Source organism: Cicer arietinum, chromosome 4 (assembly GCF_000331145.2).
Source record: "Cicer arietinum cultivar CDC Frontier isolate Library 1 chromosome 4, Cicar.CDCFrontier_v2.0, whole genome shotgun sequence".
Taxonomy (NCBI): Eukaryota; Viridiplantae; Streptophyta; class Magnoliopsida; order Fabales; family Fabaceae; genus Cicer; species Cicer arietinum.
The window spans coordinates 29,444,679-29,467,862 of record NC_021163.2 but is presented as its reverse complement, the minus strand read 5'-3'; the positions used below and the strand labels follow the sequence as shown (position 1 = coordinate 29,467,862).

Below are 23,184 nucleotides of genomic sequence, written 5' to 3'. Positions count from 1 at the left end.
TCCATCTGCAAAACCTCCATCTGCCTCTTCACTGCAAAACAAGTCTCCGCAACCTCACCACTGGCCGGAACACCTAATCCAGCCACAACCTTCCCTTTCTTCAAATCTCCGCACTCCGGCAAATGCTCCACCCCAATCTTATCCATCACAAGAAACGGAACCTTCTGAAACGCACTCTCCCCTTTAATCCCCGCCGGAACCCTAACTCCCCACCGAAAATTCACCGCCGCACGTCCCTTAATCGGCACCGTCGTCCTCGCCGCAACCTCCATACCAGAAAACAAATTCCCAATCGCACCTCTAGCATCCGATCCATTCCCTAAAATCGGAACCTTACCGCACGAAAACGCCCCGATGACCGGCGATTCAACAACCTCAACACCAGCATCATCATCACTACCAGAACCAAACCCTAAAACGGCACCGTTTTGAAAACCCTTCTTAACATCAAAAACCGAAGACTGCGTTTTCTTAAAACTAAAATCACCGAACCTCGGCTTAAAGTGAAGCATAAAAAGAGGGTGGGGTCCACCAGCAGCACTAGTAGCTTTGTTAAGTAAATTGAATTCGCAACTCATGAGCATGGAACTTGAGAGAGGGGAACCGTAGGGTCCAGTTCCAGTTTTAACGATTAACGAGAAAGGGTTTTGAGAGTCGTTGGGTTTGTAAGAGAGTTTAAGGGATGGACCTGATTCGAAGAAAGTGGAGAGATTGAGTGTTAATTCTTTGGAGTCACCAGCTACGATTCCTGATTGGAATGGTGTGCCTAAAATGCTTAGTGGGACTTTAGCTCTTAATAGTGGTTTCTTTTGTTCGTCACGGAATTTGAGTGAGGCTTTCATTGTGTTTGGGAAGGGTGGAACCCTGGGTGAGATTTGAATTGGGTAGAGAGAGGGGTTTTAATAAGTTGAATTTGAAATTGAATGTTTGAACAAAGGGGAGAGAGATTTGGGATTGTTGGCGGAGGAGATTTCGCCAAAAATCGGTTTTATTTGGGTGTTGGAGTGTGGACAGTGATGTTGCTTTGTTTTACTGTGGAAATTGGGATGTGAGATGGTGGGTAATAAGTAATAACGTTGCTGCTTCATTCTTTTGCTCATTATGCGGCACTGTTATATTTTGTTTGCTACTCATTATTTGTAAAAATTTTAGTAAATTAATTTAAGTTGTACAACGTATAACGTATGAGACGTGAGTAAATACATTATTAAATAGTAATTAAATTAATTTATTTTTATGATTTAAGATTTAAAAAAAAAAGTAACTTTTATGTAAAAAAAAGATTAGGTTTGTTTGTTATCAATTTAATTTTGATATTTAATAATTTAAATAATTATTATTAAAGATTTTAATATGACAAAAATTACATTTTTTTAAAATTATCTTTCAAAAATAATTTTTATAAATAGTTTTTATTCTAATCATTTTTGAAATTTTATCATCTAAAAGAAATTGTAGAAAATAGATAAAATATTTAAAATCATATTTTATAATAAATTATTTAAATCAATTTTTCATTTGAAATATTATTTTAGAATTGTGTTTAAAAAATATTATAACAAAAAGGTAAAATACTATAAAAATCATTTTTTTAAAACAAACGAACCTATAATAAGGTTATATGATAATTGAATATTTGACTATTCACGTTGATTTTATATCAATCTCATCCGAACATAGATTATTTTTTTTATAAAATTTAAATCTTTTATGGACTATTTTATTCAAAATTAAGTAATAGTTAATACACAATTTCAATTAATTACAAATTTATTTTTGAGGTGATAAAATTTCATATGTAAATAATGTCACATCAAAATATCTAAGACAAAAATTATAAAGGTTTAATTGCAGTTTTGGTCTTCCTATTTTAGCTGAATCACAAAAGTAGTCCCCTTATTTTATTTCTCTCTAGTTTTAATCCTCAAACAAAAATTTTGGTCTAAAACATTTAAGTCACACCATACCTCAAGATCTTGTGGTGCAACAATTGTACCTTAAATCTATAATTATAAATAATATTGTATAACTTAAAAAAATAACATTTCATCAAAATTTTGACCAAAATTTTATTTGGAGACCAAGACTGGAAATAAATAAAATGGGGAACTACTTTCGTGATTCAGCTAAAATATGAGACTAAAACTGCAATTAAACCAATTATAAAATGACTATTTTGGTTGATATTTTATAATTTCAAATATGTATTTATCAATTTATAAAATTTAAATATGGAATTTGATTATCCACTTATAATTTTAAAGATCATTTTATATATTTATCCTATAAAAAATTAAAATTAAAATTAAAATATATATATTTTATATGATGGGTCTAAGACAAGGCATGTCTCGTCGATGGACTATTAAAATTACACCGTCAGATTTAATTAATTGTTCAAATCGTTAGAAATAAAAATGAGAATAGTAACACATGTACACATACAATCCTATTCTTGGCCTTATAACTATTTATCATAAAAAAATAAAATCTGATATTTGGGGGAGAGGGGATGTCGGAAATTGTTGCATAGAGAGATTGAAAATTTCTTTTTAGATCTCAAATATCATCCCTTTCAGACTTGCTCGAATTTGGGGGAGAGGTTGGATTTTAAAATTTATTGTACTATGGTTATTTTTTTGAAACTTAGAATCTTAAGATTTAGATTTTGTTTGATTGTATTTTATTTTTTAGTTTTTTTTTTAAATTTAGAATTTTAAGATTTATGATTTGTTTGATTGTATTTTATTTTTTTATTTTTGAAAACTATTTTATGAATAAATTTTAAAAAATTAGTTTTAAAAAAAAATTTAAACAAATTATTTGACAATTTTAATTTTTAATACAGTTTTTGTTTATAAAATAAAAAATAAATTTTTTTTTTTATTTTTTTAATTTTAAAAAATATAATATTAAAAATAATTTTATATAACAGTTTAAATTTTAAAATATTAAAATAGAACTTTTATTACGTGAATAAGACAAACCCTTAATTTCTCACAATGGATGGGGTGGGTGCGATGGTTGTTTATTGGAAACATGATGAGAATCACAAGAGGGGAGAAGTTGGATCGTCGCTTACATTAATATTACTGTTCACCTTAACACCATTGTTCTCTTCCTTTTTGTATTAAATTTGAGAAAACTCGTTTTTTACCATATTGAAAATCTGGATTAAAATTTCACAGTGGAAGAGGACAATCACACAATGAGAAAGAGATAGGGGCAATATTCTATGTGGTAATGTGTAAATGTTATCATTTTTAATTCTAACAAATCTAGACTATTGATTAACTCTAATGGTGTTTTTTTTATCGGTTCCACCGACGAGGGATTTAACTAAACTCTCATTCTATAAGCCACATATAAATGTTAAGAAATTTGAAAATAGAATTAAAGTATATTTTGTATATGATTATTATTAAAATATATTCAATTAAATTAAATGTTGATTTTCATCTTTCAAGACAAACTTGTACTAACAAGAGATATATTTAGAAAAGAAACAACAATGCATATAGGAAATAACAAAAGGATAAATCTTTAAGTTCTAATTCAACTAACAAATTATGATATTATTAACTAATACATTATGCATGTCATGAACAAATATTGATATTATTAAGTCGATAAATATTTTATTGATATTATTAATTCAACTAACAAATATGAATATTATTAACTAATACATCATGTTATGAACAAATACTGATATTATTGATCGTTTAAGTATTGCACGTGATATCAAAGCTTTTGTTATGAAATTTATTATTTTTTATGTATGATATTTTAATCCCCTCAACTCAAGAATGATGAAACCTAATATAGAAATAATTGAATAATTGAATTTAAAGTGATTTTAGTATTGTTTTGAGAGTTTATATGTGTCATGATTTTAATTATCTTTTGTTGTTCACTGTTAAGAATTTATACGCAAGAAAAGAAGTTTTCCATTATAATCATTTATGTTATTATATATATATATATATATAGTTTTTATAACGTGATGATAAGACGGTTAAATTTTAATCATACAATTATATATTGATAATTATCATTAAGAGTTATTTAAATGACACATAATCATTTGATCACTTAAAAAGGTCACATAATTTTTTCTTCTAATCATAAATGTTATATATGTATGGTTATGTGGTTAAGATTTAATCCTCTCACTTTTTCATCGTAAAACTCCTATAATTTGATAAACTCCTATATATATATATATATATATATATATATGGATATCTTACCCTGCTTAATAATTTCATATAAACGATGAATTTCAATAATTCAACTGTTAATTATTGACATAATACATTAATGATCAAGCAGTATGTAATCTAGCCATCGAAACTTTCTTATATTTTTTTAAAGCTTATTATACGTTTATTTGAAATTACTTAATGAAGTATCAAATAATTTTTAGTGTGTGTGTGTGTGTTATATGGATATTTGTCCATTAATTGTTAACATAATATATTAATGATCAAACAGTATGTAATCTAGTCATCGATATTTTCCGATATTTTTTGATATTTTTTAAAAATTTATTATACGTTCATTTGAAATTACTTAATGAAGTATCAAATAATGTTTAGTTTGTGTGTGTGTGTGTGTTATATGGTTATCCGTCTATTAATTATTGACCTAATATATTAATGATCAAGCACTATGTAATCTAGCCATTGATGTTGTCCTATATTTTTAAAAGCTTGTGTGTGTGTCTGTTCGATTCACTTGTTTTGGAATGATTTTGATGAAGTTGAAATCTTTAAAGGTGTGAAGAAAGTAGTTTGTATATACTGTAAACTTAAATTGTCTACTGGAGTGTCGGAAGCTAGCACTAGTCATTTGAAAAGACACCCTAGAAGTTGCAATCAAAAGAAGTTACAGACGACTGTTGAAACAAGACAATTCGTCATTCCATTTCAGCCATCAAATTCAAGTTACTCTTTTATTAGTCATGGTGTTAGATACTCTAACAAAAAGATGAGGAAAATCATTGCAACTACTATCATGATTCACAAATATTCTCTTAGTGTTGTTGAGGACGACATTTGAATGTGAAGCTTCCAAAATGCAAACCCATATTTTCATAAGGTTACTCATAAAACAACAATAAGTGATTGTTTGACACTGTTTGAGATGGAGAATAAATTTTTGAAGAAACTTTTAGAAAATGCGAGCAAGATTAGTTTAACTACAGATATGTGGAAATCTAGCCATCAAATAGTTGATTATATGGTTATCACATGACATTTTATTGATATAGGATGGAATCTTCAAAAAAGAGGTTTGAGTTTTGTGAAAGTACCCCTCCAAGGTGTGGTATTGATGTGGCTAATACTATATATAAATGTTTGAAAACTTGGGGGATTAAAAATAAAGTTTTTTCAGTATCTGCTGATAATGTTTCTCACAATGATTCTTGCTTAAAATATCTCAAAGATAATTTACATCTAAGTAGTAAGTTAATCCTTGGTGGCTATTTGTTTCACGTTTGATGTTGTGCATAGTGCAAGGCGACCTTAGTAAAATTAAGGATAAAATTTTCAATATTTATGAAAATGTTAAATAAGTTAACCACAATGATGCAATATTAGAGCCATTTTGTGATGTGGTTGAGCAAAAGCGCTTGAAAGAAAGGAAAGTCATCATTGAATGTCCAACAAAATGGGATTCAACCTTTAATATGTTCTCAACTACTTTGAAAATTGAGATTGTCTTTGCAACCTACAAAGAAATAGAGCCTCGGTATGATCATGCCTTTTCACTTGAAGAATGAAACAAAGTTGAAAAAGTTTGTAAGCTGTTAGAAGTATTTAATCGGACAACTCATGTGATCGCAGGTAGTTTATCAATTGTTTATTTTTGTACTTTATTAAGTCACTTTATTATTCTTTGAAGTATTTAATATCACTACTATTTAAATGTAGGTAATGAGTATCCTACTGCAAATTTGTATCTAGCAGAAGTTTGGAAGGTTAAACAAATACTTGATAAGGTTGCTGAAGATGAAGATCTCTTTATGAAACAAATGGTAGATCCGATGAAAATAAAGTTTGACAAATACTGAGGGGAGTTTAATATGTTGATGGATATTGCTAGTGTTTTGGATCCTAGGTGCAAATTTCATATGGTACGTATATGTTTTCCCTTGATGTATCAATCTAAAGAAGTTGTTGATGAGAATATAAAAAGGTCAGGAGTTCATTGGAAGAATTATATGATTAGTATGTAGCCCTATGTTTGGAAGAGTCTTTGTCTCTAGTTGTTAATTTGGATAGTAATCATTTATCATCCTACCAATGTTGCAATCCTCATGGGATTTGACGAAATTCTGAGCATTTTGTGTGAAAATAACATCGTTCCTCCAATAAAATCAAAATTACAAGATTATTTTGACGAATGTGTTTACGTTCCTAACACTAAATCTTGTAGTGTTTTGGACTAGTGGAGGAACAACAACATGAAATATAAGATCTTGTCTAAGATGATTGCTAATGTACTAGCTATTTAATTCTCAATTGTGGAATCTGAGTCCACATTTAATGTTGGAGGTAGAGTTATTGATGAATTTTGCTTTAAATTAAACGGATAATTTGTTGAAGCTCTCATTTGTGGTGGGAATTGGTTCAGTCATAAGTATAATGTGAATAAAAAAAATCAAAGGTTAGTATTTATGATTTGATATGATATTTTATCAAGTAGAATTTATTCATTTTTTTAAAAGAATTTGTTCATTTATTAATTTAGTATTTTTAGCCTAATGTCTAACATATATGTATCTTTTCTTTTGATTTTGAAGGTTGAAAAACAAGAGATACAAATCACTTTGAAGATTTGATATCATTTTTTTCCTTCCTTGGGCTCTGAATAAGTTTGGTTGGTTGATATGTGTACAAGGAGTTATTCAAATTTCATTCAAGAGGATGACAATGTCTTTTGTTTATTGCATTTTCTTTTATTTGTAATATTTTGAAGAACTTGTTGCAGTTTGCTAATTGTGGGGTTCATTTTGTTTCTTTGTTATTTTTGGAATATTATTGCAGACTTGTTGGTTATAATTTTATTAGATTTAATTATAATTTTAATACTTTTCCTTATATTTGTTATTTCATTAGTTTTCCTTGATATATAAAGGCTTATATTAGCCTATTTAAAAAAATATATAAAACGTAGTATTTAAATGTTGTAATGTGAAATAAACTTTTAAATAGGTTTTCAAGTTAGGTCAAACTCTTACAAAATGCTGGACTAGGCCGATAAAAAGGATTTGATAGGTCATAGACCAGACTCAAGTCTTTCAAAATTTGATCAAACTTGACATATTCCCACCCTTAGTCGTGAGGCATGTAAGAACACACTATTGAGATTATTAATGTTACAACAAGACTAAGGTATTCAGGTATGTCAATGGATGACTCTTTTATGGTTCAATTTACTTTGAATTCACTTCTTTCTAAGTATCGAGCAAGATGCTAATAAACTGATTGGAAAGCTCATTCGAGAGAAGAACTAACTAAAGAATATTATGTCATTCTATCAACATAATTCATGGAGCTAGAAAAACATTGAACCTAAAAGCCAAGAACTTTAAGAAAAATGAACTTCCTAAGCACCAAAATAAATGTTATTTATGTGTTAAATAATGACACTTCCTTAAATATTTTATGAATTGTAAGGTTTGGTTCAAGAAGAAACATAGGCAAAGGAAAACGAAACAACATATACATGGGACAACATATGAAGGAAAACGTCAATCACACTTTGAGAATGACATGACACGAACTCCCAGGTTTCAATGAATCTTTGTTCAACAAAAATGTTACTGTTAGGACCAACGTCTGTTTTCAAAGAAAAGGCAAAACGCTAAAGAACATTACAATCTAAGGCTTTAGAAACACTTAAGTCCTTCAATTGAGTATCCAAGTCCCTCATATTCTGAAGAAAATGTCTATTCAACTATTATAAAGGGAATAAAGGGATTATTGTTTCCATAGCATCCCCCACCTTTTCGATGATATGAGCATTGTCATTATCTAGCCCCTGCTCGCAAACCACCACCTCATTTCTTGCCCTTTCAGTTAAAGGATGGACAACATAATACTTGTCTTCAAAACAACATAGGGAATCCATGTAATGGACGAAGAAATGCTTAGTCTACAAGAAAGAAATCCAAATATGCTCGATAATGTATTCATTCCAAAGAAGACCAAAAATAGAGAAGAACACAACCACCTTCAAGATAACATCCACGTAGCCACAAGGCCATTGGAAATGCTTAAAAGATGCCAGTGATTTTAGGTGAATATGTGAGGGACATAGATCGAGGTGCTGAAACACATCTTTCTCAAAAGTAGTAAAGGATACTTTAAATCCCATACCCCCTAAATATGACCCCGTATAAGGGAATCAAGATCATGGGGTACTCCGAACATATATGTTTGTTGTTCGTTAGAGCTAGCACTTCCCAATCTCCAGCCTCGACAACCCACGTCTTTGAACCTATTCTCGCCGTCGGTATTAAAAATGGATTGCTAGAACCAATTTGATTTTATACTTAAAGTTTTGATGTTAACAAGTATTTTATGAGAACAATATATTTGACTTCACAGAATATAAAAAAAAAAGGTTTGTATTTTTTAAGACAAACTAAAATAAGATTTGATTCAAATTTATAATTGAAGAAAATCTTTTACCAAGTTAAAAATATGATATGGTCAATATTTTAAGAATATATGATCAACATCTTATCTACAAGAAGATATGAATTATTTACAAGAAGTTCTGATCAAGATTTATCACAAGAAAATATGAATTATTTTCAAGAAGATTTGATCAATATTTACCACAAGATAATATGAATTATTTACAAGAAGATTTGGTCAAATTTTATCTATAAGAAGATATGAATTATTTACAAGAAGATTTGATCAAGATTTATCACAATAAGATATGAACTATTTACAAGAAGATATAAATTATTTACTGGAATATATGATCAAGAATTGTTTACAAAAAGAAACACTCACAAGAAGATAAATTATTATTTGCAAAGATGTTATTTAGATTTTGACACAAAACAAAATAGTGAATTGAACTTAGTTATATTCCTACTTGTGAATGTTCAAGAACCGATACAACATTATGTTTCCGCCATCAAAGCAAGCAATAGGAAGAAAGTTTTATCTGTAGAATTTGCGAAAACAATCTTAACAAAATACAAACATAATCAATATGAAGAATTTACAATTTCAATATGAAAAAAATCAATCTAGAAGAACTTCTCATATTGGTTTCAGAAATAAAAAATTGGTTAAAGAACATATTATCAAAAAAACATCTTGTTCATAATTATATTTGAATAAGATTATTGTTGACCAAGCTAGGAATAAAGATACAATTCAAAATTAAATAAGGACTAAATTGAAGTCCTAATTTTATCAATAAATAGATACTCACAACTGAAGAAGAAGATCATCGAAAAATTAGAAAAGAGTAGAAGAACTCAAAGAGAGAAACACTTGTGCGAATGAGAAATATTTTCTAAGTGTTTTTCTTAGAGTGCCATAGTCATTATTATAATCAACTTGTTAAAAGTAACTACTCAAGTTCGAAATCTTTGTATTCAAGCCCGATAGTGGTGTTATTGTGTCTTCAACAATATGAGGTTGTTATATTGTGTGGAGAAGACTTGGCTGGTAGAGTCAAGGTGTGTGTTCTTCAAATATTTTGGGTTGTCAGGCTGTTTGGGAAGACTAAATTAGAGGGTCAGTTGCTTTGTGATTCAAGTTGTTAAATTAATGGGTTAAATATTTATGAGAGAAGAGACTAGATGTAACCAAGTTTGTGGTGAACCACGATAAATTACTTGTGTCAGTTTATTCATGCACTCCTTAGTTTTGTTATTGCTTCTACTCAAAGTAAATCCTCAAGTCTGAACCAGTTTAATCAAATAATGAAAAATTTATCAACTTAGTCAAACATAATTCAACCCACATTCTCGTGTTTACACATTTATTGACAACACTCTGAAAGGATCATGAGCTACCCAAGCATAAGTCCCCTCGTCGGGTTGGAGAACCGAGTTGTGTATAGAGAACACCTTCTTTACCATGTCGACCTAGAAGGCAGAATAGGCAAGAAATGAATTTGACATCCAAATTCTTTTTTCAGTCGCCGTTCCTAAAGCAAAATGGTCTAAATGAGAGCCATAGTGCCAACATACACCCGACACATTGGGCAATATGACCGTTATGGGTCACCACAACATCAGTAAAACATAAAATTCTTTAACCTACAGGTAACACAAGCAAATGCACTACATTCCCTAAAGCCAATCTACGGTGGATGCAGGAGCCTCCGCCACATCTAAAACCAATACCCATGGCGACAAAGAAGTTCACCATCACTATGGGACCACCACCAACCACCATGGGTTACCATGAAAATGCATAAAACACAAATATGAAAAAACTCAGAAAAGGTAGAAAATGTAATAACAGAACAACACCACAACTTATCGGGTACGTTGTTAGAATCCTGAAGTCGCTGATGTACTGAAAACAGAGAACTAGCACCATCAACAGAAAAGTAAAAGTGGGGAAATACTTCACAAAAATCAGAGGAAGAATGAAGAAAAAGATGAAGGAAATGAGAGTTCCTCCAAAACATGAGACAACCCCTTATATACCTTAAATGATCCAACTGTTGGAATTCATAGAGCGCCCACCAACAAACACAATTACATCTCGAAACAATGCGAAATTAAATTAAGTAGTCTTAGGCACTTAAGTGCCTACACCCATAGGGGACACATGTCACAATAAAAAGACCAAAAGATATCACATCACATCATTTCACCAACCTTTCAAATATCTTCAACTGACAAATTAAACCACAAAAAATTAACACATGGAAATGTGTGAACTTCTTGTGTCGAATACGTTATAGTCAGACTCCCAAAAAATATGAAACTTTTTATCATGTTGACTAAAAAGCTAGTCGTACACCCCAAAAAGTGTTGAGTATATATCATAGACGAAAACAAATGATCCCATTATTTTTCAATAACAAATATCTAGACCACGATCAAATCAAACACAACTTAATGATCAAGACAAATTTAGTCTGTCAGTTATGAAAGTCAGTTGAACATATTCCACGACGAATGTGCTTCCCTATATTGGAGGACTTCTATATGACTCATCCAACGGTTGCCTCGCTTCCTCAACAATGACTTTTGGGGGAACTATTCCGGATTGGTCCAAACTCAGTGAGCCGCCTAACACCGACACAGTCTGAAACATTACCTAACACGGAAAACTAGGGTTCCTTAATCCAACGGTTTAACCTAGTTGTTACAATCCCAAAGCAACATCCCATCAAATTCGCCAATCATAATGGTCATTCGTTATGGTTGTCCCCCTCAGCATCAGAAATCCCACTTATATAAATAGGGTCTATGGCACCCGAAAAGGTACACACACACTTCTCATCCCAATACCTCTTACTTTTCTCGAATCAATACTCACTTGAGTGTTAGAGTGTTTGCAGGTACTACCCCCTCAATGGGTTCAAAGTATCGTCCAACCCAACGGAGCCGACATGTGTAAAGAAAGTTATTGAAGTAGTAATGTCAACCACAAGACAAAGGGTTTTGAATTTTGATTTCGCCTTTTTAAAATTTCCTGTTAAAAATTTAAGAAAATAACTTAAAATTGATCTTGGTTGTGAAAACAGAAAACGAATAACGTTCTTAGTTGTGAAAACAGAAAACGAAAAACGTTCTTGGTTAGTTAAAATCAACAATTTAACTTATCTATTTAACTTGATAATCAAAAAGACTGAAAGTAAATAGAGATAAGAGAAAAGATATCACTCAGAGATTTATCCTAGTTCATCCAATTCGAGTTACGTTCAATCCTCACAACCGTGAGATTTTCCACTAAGTGTTCAAACGGAGAACGTTCTTGGTTTTACACAATTAGTTCAAATCAACCTTGATCTGTTACACGTCAATTCCTTTCCACCCAGAAAATGATTCAATCAGGTCACCTATCAATCTTTAGAGCGAATTTTTACACTTCACCTTTTAACCATAAAAAGATTTTCTACACACTACTCAAACTATATGTAACACTATTGTCTTGAGTTACAAAGTGATGGTTTAAAGAGATTGGTAGAATCTTAGTATGCTCAACTTGTGTTTAAGAATAAACTATTGACAAAAGAACTTAGTAGAATGATTTTGATATTTGGAGAAGAAAATATAATTGAATCTTTTATTTATGATTGAGAAGCTTTCAAACATGTAAGTGTATGTAAGTGATGTATTGCTTACATAGTATAGATTTCTACAATAACCAAATGCAACGCAAACCTATGCGTAACCGTGAGTGTTATATGAGTTATTCATAAGTATAATTATTAAGTAATCTACACTAGTAGAAAATTGAGTTTTTAATTCAGCAGATTTAAGTTGGTTATGTGCCACTAGACTTAACAAATGAGTCAGAGGTATATTTAAGTTGGTTGTCCATATAAACGAGTTAACAAAATGAGACGGTGACAATTTTGTAAATATGTGAAACACTATTAACACAGTTAGATTGACAACCGACTTAATAAATACGGTAAAAATAAAATTAAAAATTTAATATATCCCATCATACTCCACGTGGCTAAATCATTTAATTGGTAAACCACTTAATAAAATGAAGCGGTGACAATTTTGTAAATATTTAAAACTTATTTAATGCGGTTATATTGATAACCGACATAAAGATAAAATGTCATAATGGCAATTTTATAAATATTTAAAACTTGTTTAATGCATAACCGACTTAAGCATAAAACGTCGTTTAGAATGAGGTGGTGGCAATTTTGTAAATATTTATGCCGTTTAATAAAATGAGGCAGTGACAATTTTGTAAATATTTAACACTTGTCTAAGACGGTATATTGATAACCAATTTAAGGATAAAACGTAAAATGAGGCGGGTATATTGATAACCGACTTAAAAAGGTAAATTTCTACTAGTGTAATAAATACGAGACTAAATGAGTCATTGATGATAAAATTAAAATTTATTTCTATAAAATATAAGCGAAACATGTACATACTAGTAAAATAACATTTATTAAACAACAACTATATATTAATAAACAAAATTATTTTTCAATGACTTTTGCTTTGAATTATGATTTTAAATTCAGTTCTTAATGGATAATTGTATTTATTATTATTATTTTTACTTTGTTATAATATTATCAATTATTCAAAAAAATATTTTGATCTTATTTTCCTATAATTTTTCTCTATTCCTAATTTAATATAGGTGACAGTATTCAAAACAAATGTGTCATTGATCCTATCACATGTCAATTATTTGACACTAATATATAAAATAATTTTTTTAAGAGAAAAACAATTGTATAAATCCAATATTCAAAAACACATTTTACATAATTGTATCTCACATAATATTTACTTGATCGAAATGTTGTACTACGTACTTCAAAATATATAAATAATGTGCGACCCATACGAATGCAATAATATTTTACTAGTTTTTCTTTGGAAGTGGTTGAACTCTTTGCATTGAGCCAATTTAAAACTACCACCAACTAACATTTTTCTAATTTTATATTTTTAAATCAAAAACAGTTTTTGAAAAGAGAATTCAAACATACTCCCCCTATTGTACCAGTATATTTATTTTAAGTAATAATTAAAGTGGAAAGTTATCATGTGATAAAATTGAAATTTCAACTACCTGCTACCTAAAAATATTACATATTATTTGCAATATCATCAATATATTTGTGATAGAAGAAAAAAAAATTTGCCCAATAATAGAAGAATTATAAAAAACACATTTCGTTTGATACACCTTCAATTTTGACAACTGGCTATTGGGCCTTGCTAGGTATTCATTTTGGGAACTATGAAAAGTAATAAGTTTGACATTGTTATTCACACCCGTTAGTTGTACATCCCCTTTTGTTTTTGTTCTTTTATAGGAGTACTATTTTTCAGAAACTTAATTCTCCAGTCCAGTTCGAGTTAGTGTTGATGGTTTGAATTCATAATTCATATTGTTTTTGTTTTTTTATTTTCCTGAAAATATTTATATATATGGATGGAGATTGTTAACTCCAAGAGTAATGAAAATTGAGTTTTTAATACAACTCTGTTTAAGTCGTTTATGTGCCACCAGACTTAACAAATGAGGCGGATGTATATTTAAGTCTGATTGTGTGTATAAATTAGTTAACAAACCGGGATGACAATTTTGTAAATATCTAAAACACCTCTAACACGGTTATATTGGTAAACGATTTAATAAAACGAGGTAGTGACAATTTTGTAAATATTTAAAACTTGTATAATAATCAGACATATAAAAACATACTTAGCTTTTTATATTCCCGTTTCCATAACATCTGCGCTCCTCCACCTTCTATTACTAATCTTTGCACCCGCTCCCATAACATTTGTTCCGCCACCTTCTATTACTAATCTCTACATCGTCAATCACTTCCAACTTGTATTCTGACTTATTGCATTTCCTCTAACGTCACCACTCCATCAATTCATTAATACATTCTCAAATTAAATTACATATTTTACATATTTCATTGTTTAGAATTTGTATATGAACAGAAGAGGGAGAAAAACAGTAGTATTTTATGCATGTATTGGTTTTACCCCAGGACTTCACAGTCACAACTACTTTACAACCATCGTCGTCCCCTTTCATCGCCACCATTTCAGGTATGGTTTTCAAGTTTTTATTTATTTATAATTGACTGTGTTTTTTTTTTTTTTATATATATTTGTATGATAAAAAATTATAAGTTGTTATTGATTGTATTTTTAATGTTCGTGTGATAAAAAAATTAGGATTTAGTCCTGATTGTGTTTTTTTTTCTTCTTCAGATATTCGATGACTCGAGATCATTTCATCCTGATCAAATTAAAGAAGTTCGAAAACATTGTGTGGATTTTATTATGAAATTAATTGAAGGAAATGACAATGCTAACCTATGTCTACTGAATATTGTTAAAATTATTTTAGTCTTCAAGATTATTCAGAAATTGGATACATCTTCTTTCTACTCTATATATTTTTGTATGAATATTTTAGTTATTAAATTGTTATATAAAATTGTGGTTATATTAAATTTTGAAATTTAATACGAAATATTATATGGATCAGTAACATACAAACAAAATGAGAAATTTATAAATAAAAAAAATAATTATTTTAATTATATATATTAAGTCAATTGATCAAAAGACCCGACTTAAAAAGAGGATTTGTTGAACTAAATTTATAATATTTAAGTCGGTTAAGCTAAATCGACTTAATAGGACGAAGCTCTGTTAAGTCGGTTCATGAAACGAGTTAAAAAATAACATATTTTTTAAGTCGTTTGTTGTTAACTCGGACACGGAACCGACTTAAAATGCACATTTTAACCGGCTTAAAAAGACTAAATTCTAGTAGTGCTATTAGAAGTTTTTATCAAAATTTGAATTGTCTATTCTCTCTCTCTCTTATTTTTTTTATTGTCTACATTAACTTTTTGTAGTAATTGAAGTTGAGTAGGAATGGAGAGTTGATATGTTTAAAAGATTGATGTATAAATGTATATTCCAATTCTTATAATTTTTTTAATAGGGTATATTGTGATATGATAAACATATCTGTATTTTTCAAATATTATTCACATATTTTTTATGTTTTGAAATACATATTTAAATTATACAATATTGATCTATATTTAATGTGATCAAACTATGAATAATTTTTTTTAAATTGATTTATTTTAGTTTAGTTACCAAAACAAGTAATTTTAAGATTATTTAAGAAAGCTAATAAAAAGATGATATTATCCGTATAAATTGTCTTCAACTTATTTACCTAAATTATCCTAACCTATATAAAATCAAATCTTTTAAAAACTCCAATGGTTTGGTAAGAATTTTCCTACTTTAGATTAAAGTAACATCTCTTCAGCCTAACCCTAAAATTTAAGTCAAATTAATTTATGTATTTAATTGGATCATTTTTTTTATAAATTGTGTAACACAAACACTTATTTATAATCACAAAAAAATAAAAATAAAATAGCACTTATCCTATAAGCTCTTAACTTAATTATTTATCTTGAATGTCTTATTTCGATTTTAAACACAAAATCTCGCAGTGAGTTAATTATAGTAAAATTTATCATTTATTTTAAGACAAAAATATTTATTTATTTAAATATAATCTAATTATTAAGGGTGGCTGCTCTCATCAATAACTTAACACAAAACATATGTAATAACATGAATAAGAAACACATAAAAAAAATAAAAAGAGTAAAAGCAAATACTTTCTCATAATATTAGATCCATTTATTTAAAATTTGTTAAAAATAATATTTTTTATAGTATTTTATCTTTTTGTTATAATTTAAAAATAAAGCTTTAAATAAAAAATTCGATTAAATATCTTAAAATATTATTTTAAATATTTTATCAATTTACTACAATTTATTTTAGATAATGAAAATTTAAAAAATAATTAAAATAAAAACTATTTTAAAAAGTTTTTCATAAAACTCATTTTAAAAAAATATAATGTTTATCATATTAAAATATTTAATAATAAATATTTAAATTATTTAATATTAAAATGATTTTTTAATTAAAAATAATTAAATCTAAAACAATCCTTACTATATTTTTATATAATACTTTCACAAAAATCATTTTTAAAAATATAAACACTTTTTAAAACATCGGAAATAAACATACTCATTAACATGGCTAAAAGTCAATTCTCGGTTAATTTGCATTCCACATATTTACCCAAAGAGTGCAAAGTCATCGAAATAAAAAACCACAAGGCCATTCACCAAAAAAAAAAAATAAAGAAAAATGAACCACAACGCCGAAAAAGAAGAAAAATGGAACGAAAAAGAGTGAGGTGTCCTCGAGATTAGTTACGGGCTTAAGAGTTAAGATACATACGAAACGGTGCGTTTTAGCAAGACGAATACGCTGTAGTGTCCACGTCGACCCGTTTAGCTTCTTCTAATTTCCTTCATCGTTCTCTTCTAACTTCTTCCTCTTCGTTAGGTTTTTTTTCAGTTATTACACTTTCTCCATTCTCAACTGCTCCGGTTCTTCACTCATACTCGCTTCTTCTTCTTCAAAACCTATTTCACCGTATTCTTCGCAAACTCCATCGATTTCTACTTTTTCGCGCTTCAAGGTACGATTCCTTCGTTTTTTCTTAATGCCATTTGTAACGCTTTTCACTTTCTTCACGCATCGCATTCAGTTATTTATTATTTCGAGTTTTATCAAATTTTTTTATTTTTTATTTAATTTTTATTTAATTTTACGAAATAGATATGTTAGATGCTTGAGTTGTGGTGAACGCGATGGCGTCTAAAGGTCCCAGGTCTAAGTTTGATCATGAGTATAGAGCTAAACGGCATAAGGTTAGTTCATGCTTCTTTTTCTTTCTCGTCGTTTTTGTATTTTTTAATTTTGTTTTCTCTGTCTCTCTCTCTCTCTCCGTGTGTTTGTTTTTTTATTTTTTAGTTTTAGTTTTTCGTTCATGCATTGATTTTTTTGGAAGAATATTATAGTTTCTGATTTTGATTTCTTGCTTTACTTGGCTTGTGAGCCTTTTCAACATTTATATTCAACAAATGGTTACTTAACGGTTGGACTGAGAAGTTAGGATGTGATGAAATTAACTGAAATAGCACTTATGGTGATTGGTGGATTAGAACTTGGTTCTTGTTTGAATAAACAACTTAATTAAGTGCTTATAGAGTAATTGGTTATTTTATAAGTACTCATATTGTGTATAAGCTATTTATATAACAAATATAAAATAAAGTCTAATTGTTCTGTTTTCATAAGCTATCTTAGAGAATATATGGAAATAAGCTGAAACCAACTTATGAACATATCATAAGCTGTTTTTATAAGTTTTTCCAAACAGTGTAAAAAATGTTTAAGTCAGTTGATAAACTCAAATATGTCAATCCAAACAGATCTTTGATTAATGCGAAAAAATATATTATTAGAAGAGAAAAAGTAGAGGTATGAAATTGAGCCTAGATTTTACTTGTATGGTTAAAACATGCAAAGGTAGTTACTCATTAATATGTTAACAACATAGGTTGCAAAGATGAATCCTTTGCTTAATGGATTAACTCATTCTTTGGCATGAAAGGTTGATCTTTATTCCCTACCTCAGGGATGTGTGACTATGAAATTAAAATTTTGCTTTTGTGAAAGAATTCAGTGCAGGCAACAAAGTGAAAGAAAAATGAAGAAAAGGTATGATTATGATTGGGAACAGAGAGAAATTAGAATCTGTAAAATTGATCCGAACTAATTTAATTATTATTATTATTATTATTATTATTATTATTTATTCTTGTTGTTGTTGAATTGGTATATAGTCATCTCAGCTGTACCTTCTCTAACAGACCATTACAGAATCTGACAACTCTATTACAGAACAATAAACTGACAGCTGGTTTTATGACAACCTGTAATTGAATTTTACACTGTATACATGAAGTACAATTGAGCTATAAGCTAAGCTAATTACTATAACGTCGGGGTAGGTGAATCAAGGAAAAATGACCGACTACTCTTGGTTTGTCACCAAGATACATATTTTAGTGTGGAGAATGCCCTGTAGCATGGTTGGTTTAGATTATCCTCACCTCCCAATGCACTTTTGGCCAAAGGTAAAAAATTATTCTTTGCCAATTTGCCATTGGATAGGATTCTAAAACAAAACAACCATTGGTCTGATTTCGTTCGGCTAATTAGTAGCTCTGAGGTGAAACACCTTCAAAAATTTGTTCAAGACCTCCTCTTGGACATATACAAAACAAGTTCTAATTACGTTTATATGAACTACAAAATCCAAATCATAAATCAAAGGAAAAGTAGCAAAAACACAACAGAACAGCACGTGGAAAGAGAGAGTATGTGGGGACCAAAGAGAGAGCACTATCTTTGAACAAGACAAAGGGGATCAAAGAGCAGAGGAGAAGGGAGGGTGCGGAGCACTTTGTAGACATGAAGGATGAAACATCGCATTTTATGAGGGAGTGTGAACTAAAGTCGCAATGTGCTTGATTTGTTTGTTTGTGAATCTGACTTGTGTTATTTGAAAAGCTTGATTGTGGCCAATTTATGATCCATTTGCGAAAAATTTGAGAAGAAATAATAACACAAACAAGCCTTTTGGGAAACTGATAGCATAGTTTGCCTCGTTTATGGGGTGAACCCAAGATAGAATTTGTAACGTGTGATTCAACAAAATTCACGATTCATGAGATTCATATGGCGACAAGCAATGATTGATGAAAGTAATGACTGGATTGGAGTCGAGTTGTATATCGAAGCTTGTTCCACTTTATCCCAAGAAATCTACAGTTGGTTAGGTAGATCTTTGTTATTAAAGTAGGGTAAGATGGACAAGTGGCTCCTTTGAAAGTTCGACTACAGCAAAAGGATACACCCAAATTTATGGTCTCGACTACAGTGATACCTTATCTCTGATTGCGAAAATGTCCTTTTTTCTTTTCTTGTCAATGGCTGCTATGAAAATTGGCCTTTGTATCAACTTGATATTAAAAATGCCTTCTTGTATGAAGATTAAGAAGAGGAGATTTATATGGAGCAACTATCTGACTTTGTTGCCAAAAGGGAATTTGGTCTTGTTTGCAAGTGACAAAAATCATATTATGGTCTAAAGCAATCACCTTGAGCTTGCTTCGGGAAATTCAGCAATGTTATTCAGTAGTTTGGCATGATTCGTTGTGAGGCAGATCATTTTGCGTTCTTTAGACGTTCATATTTGAACAAAGTCATTTATCTTCTGTATGTAGATGACAATGTAATTACCGGTGATGATCAAGCAACATTTATGCAACCATTTTTAGACCAAAGTTAGGTCGATTGTGTTATTTTCTTGGGATTTAGGTAGCTAAATCATAGGCAGACATTGCTATTGCTCATAGGAAACATGTTCTCGATATTTTGGAATAGACAAAGATGTTTAATTGTAAACCAGATGATACTCCAATGGACTCCAATATGAAGCTTCTACAGAATCAGGAGGAGCCTGGCCCAGGCATATACAAGAGGTTCGTACGAAAACTGAATTATCTCACTATGACCAGACCAGATATTGCATTTACTATCAGCGTTGTGAGTCAATTTCTAAACTCACCTTGTGAAAGCCATTAGAATGTTGTGGTTTGGACATCGGCCATACTCATATTGTCAGATACTTGGATGTAGATTAGGCAGGTGATGTGAATGATAGAAGGACTACATCAGGTCGTTGTGTTTTGATTGGAGGAAGCATAATTTCATGGAAAAGTCAAAAGCAAACTGTTGTTGCAAGGTCAAATACAAAAGGCAAAGTATTGTGCTATGGCCCACACTACTTGTGAACTTATATGGTTGAAACACTTGTTGCAAGAGTTGAATTTTTGTGAACTAGGTCCTATGGAACTTATGTGTGATAACTTGCCAGCATTGTATCTTTCTTCAAATTTCATTTTTCATGAGAGGACTAAACACATAGAAGTTGATTGCTACTTATCAAAAAGAAGATCCTTTATGGCATCATTTAAACTCTTTAATGAGCTCCAAAAATCAGTTGACTGATATCTTCACCAAACCTCTACAAGTACCTTAGATTGATTATATATGCAACAAACTGGATGCATATGAGATATATGTTCCAACTTGAGGGCGAATGTTGATTATAGTCATAAATATTATTCCCTATTTATTATCACTAATATAGTTTCCTTAGTTTTCTATTTTTCCTTTCTTGAGAGATTCTCTATTATATATAAGTTTGTACAACCTCATTGTGAAATTCAAGTAATTCATTCTAAATTATTCAAGTGTTAACATGTAGCTGTTCAATAATTTGATATGCCATTTGTTGGTTATAGCTATTGATGGAGATTTCCATTCTTTTGAGCCTCGTTGTTAGCATCCAATCTAAAGGTTTTTTGGTCAATATATGATGTCAAGTTGATTATTTTGTGGACTGTACATAGACTTGCTTACCAAGCGTTGGAATTTTAATTTTTATTAGAAGAATGGGTGCTACAAGGATCGAGTAGAGGATTCAATATAATGTCCTGAGCCATTAGAGACACATGAATTGTTTTATTTTATATAAAATTGACTGGATGTCAAAGGTTTATTACAATTACATGTACAACCACATGAGGGTCTATAAGATAAAAAGTCATCAAAATCAAATGAAGGCCTATAACAATTATTACCGTAATATAAAACCACTACAATATGTGTAATTTGAACAAGTCAACTTGTGTCCATCATCCTCCTTTAGACTAGATATAAATTTCTTAGTCAGTCCTTCAGACAGAGTCTTTTGATAACTCTAATATGATATTAGAGCCTCTATGGCCTAGTGATTATGAGTTAAATCCTTGCCACTTGTACTCTTAAAAATGGAAGTTAAATTTGAGCACAATGTAGGTGGGCGTATGTATTGTACATGCTTCAAGTCTAAGGGGATGTTACATGAAGGGGTGTGTTAGATATAAAACCATTTATTTGCTTTCACTTAACAACTTAAGTATTGGGAATAGGTGGTTCATGATGGGGGTAATAAGAAAAGAAGATGAGTAATCCTCCTAGATCAACCTAAACAAAGAAGGAAAAAACCATCAAATGGGAACATTTTTGTTGCTTATTTTTTGACAATTTGCTCTCTTCCAATTTTCTTCTTAAATCATTGAATTTTCCTGTGTCAGGCTCTTGAAGCTCCAAGGGAGCCTCGACGACCCAAAACTCATTGGGACCATGTCTTAGAAGAGATGGTGTGGCTATCAAAGGTATCTATCTACCTGTTTCAATCTCAACATCTGAAATGTTTGATACGGACGTATTTTAACTTACATGATTTTGCATGCTATACTTTTTGTTTTGCAGGACTTCGAGTCAGAGAGGAAGTGGAAATTAGCTCAGGCAAAGAAAGTTGCTTTAAAAGCCAGCAAAGGCATGTTAGATCAGGCTACAAGAGGTGAAAAGAAGATAAAGGTTCTGATTTCTCTTCTATAAATTAATAAATTATCCAGAGAAAACATGATACGGTCACTGTGTGCATGTTTTTTACCCCCACTGTACTGTTGTGTAATGAGAACTGCATCTTGTACAGGAAGAAGAGCAGCGGTTACGAAAAGTTGCACTAAATATTTCTAAAGATGTTAAGAAATTCTGGACAAAAATAGAAAAGCTGGTAATGTGATTTATGAAACTGACTTGGTTGCTGTCTTAATTTTCATGATTTCCCTTTGATGTCCTTCATTTCATCCTTTGCTGTGTTCCTAGGTTCTTTACAAGCATCAAATGGAACTTGATGAGAAGAAGAAAAAGGAACTTGACAAACAGCTTGAGTTTCTTTTAGGGCAAACTGAGAGGTGGTTTCTTTTTATTTTTTCAATTTTCTTTTGCAATAACTAGAAGTCCACTTGACTCTGACATTTTATTTTAAATTTCTTTTGTTTTCAGATACTCATCCATGTTGGCCGAGAATCTTGTGGACGTTTCTACACCAGCAGAGAAAAAATCTGCGGAGCATCACCTGAGTATTCAATACAAAGTTATAGACGGAGACATTATCAATGAACCTAAGGGAGCTAATGTTGGTGGGTAGAGAGATGCATCTTTAAAAGTTACAAGTGGAGATTATTTCTTTTTCTAACTTCACTCGATCCATTTTGTAGCAGAGTATCAATCTGATGCACCTGATCATGATGAAGAATATGACGTACAATCTGATTATGTATCGGTATATTATTTTCCTGAATACCATTCTCAGATTCCTTCATTTTTTGACATGTTGCCTGTGATGGCAACTTGTCGCTCAGAAACCTGTAAAGTTTCTACTGTTTAAGTATGTATATTTTATATCAAGTGCATGCCATCATCTTAATGTGGAATGTACTACAGAGCATTCAGGTGCCTAGTGGTGTCACTTTCACTCTGCATGAGCTTTAAACTGGTTTTGATGTTTTGCTAATCTGCACATTGTTTGTTCGACTGAAATCCATGTTTATTGAAAAAACTAAAAAGAGATTCCTGCT

General features: G+C 30.3%; 2 protein-coding genes across 5 annotated transcripts in view; one reads left to right on the top strand and one right to left on the bottom strand.

Annotated features, from left to right (window-relative positions):
- Positions 1–1,061, bottom strand: part of LOC101509942 (uncharacterized) — a 1,567-nt gene extending 506 nt beyond the window's left edge. The window contains exon 1 of the mRNA XM_004497894.4: positions 2–1,061. Coding sequence (XP_004497951.1) covers positions 2–842 — 841 coding nt within the window. The 5' untranslated portion in view covers positions 843–1,061. The remainder of the gene's footprint in view (position 1) is intronic.
- A 15,961-nt stretch (positions 1,062–17,022) lies between these two features.
- The window catches only part of LOC101490716 (protein PHOTOPERIOD-INDEPENDENT EARLY FLOWERING 1), a 22,770-nt gene continuing 16,608 nt past the window's right edge, over positions 17,023–23,184 (top strand). The window contains exons 1-9 of one of the 4 annotated variants that reach the window (XM_073367748.1): positions 17,023–17,041; positions 17,144–17,279; positions 17,420–17,511; positions 21,853–21,933; positions 22,031–22,138; positions 22,257–22,337; positions 22,430–22,518; positions 22,610–22,746; positions 22,825–22,889. In XM_073367748.1, the coding sequence (XP_073223849.1) occupies positions 17,452–17,511; positions 21,853–21,933; positions 22,031–22,138; positions 22,257–22,337; positions 22,430–22,518; positions 22,610–22,746; positions 22,825–22,889 (621 nt within the window). In that variant the 5' untranslated portion in view covers positions 17,023–17,041; positions 17,144–17,279; positions 17,420–17,451. The other 3 variants (XM_012715014.3, XM_012715013.3, XM_004497843.4) reach the window with 3 other exon arrangements.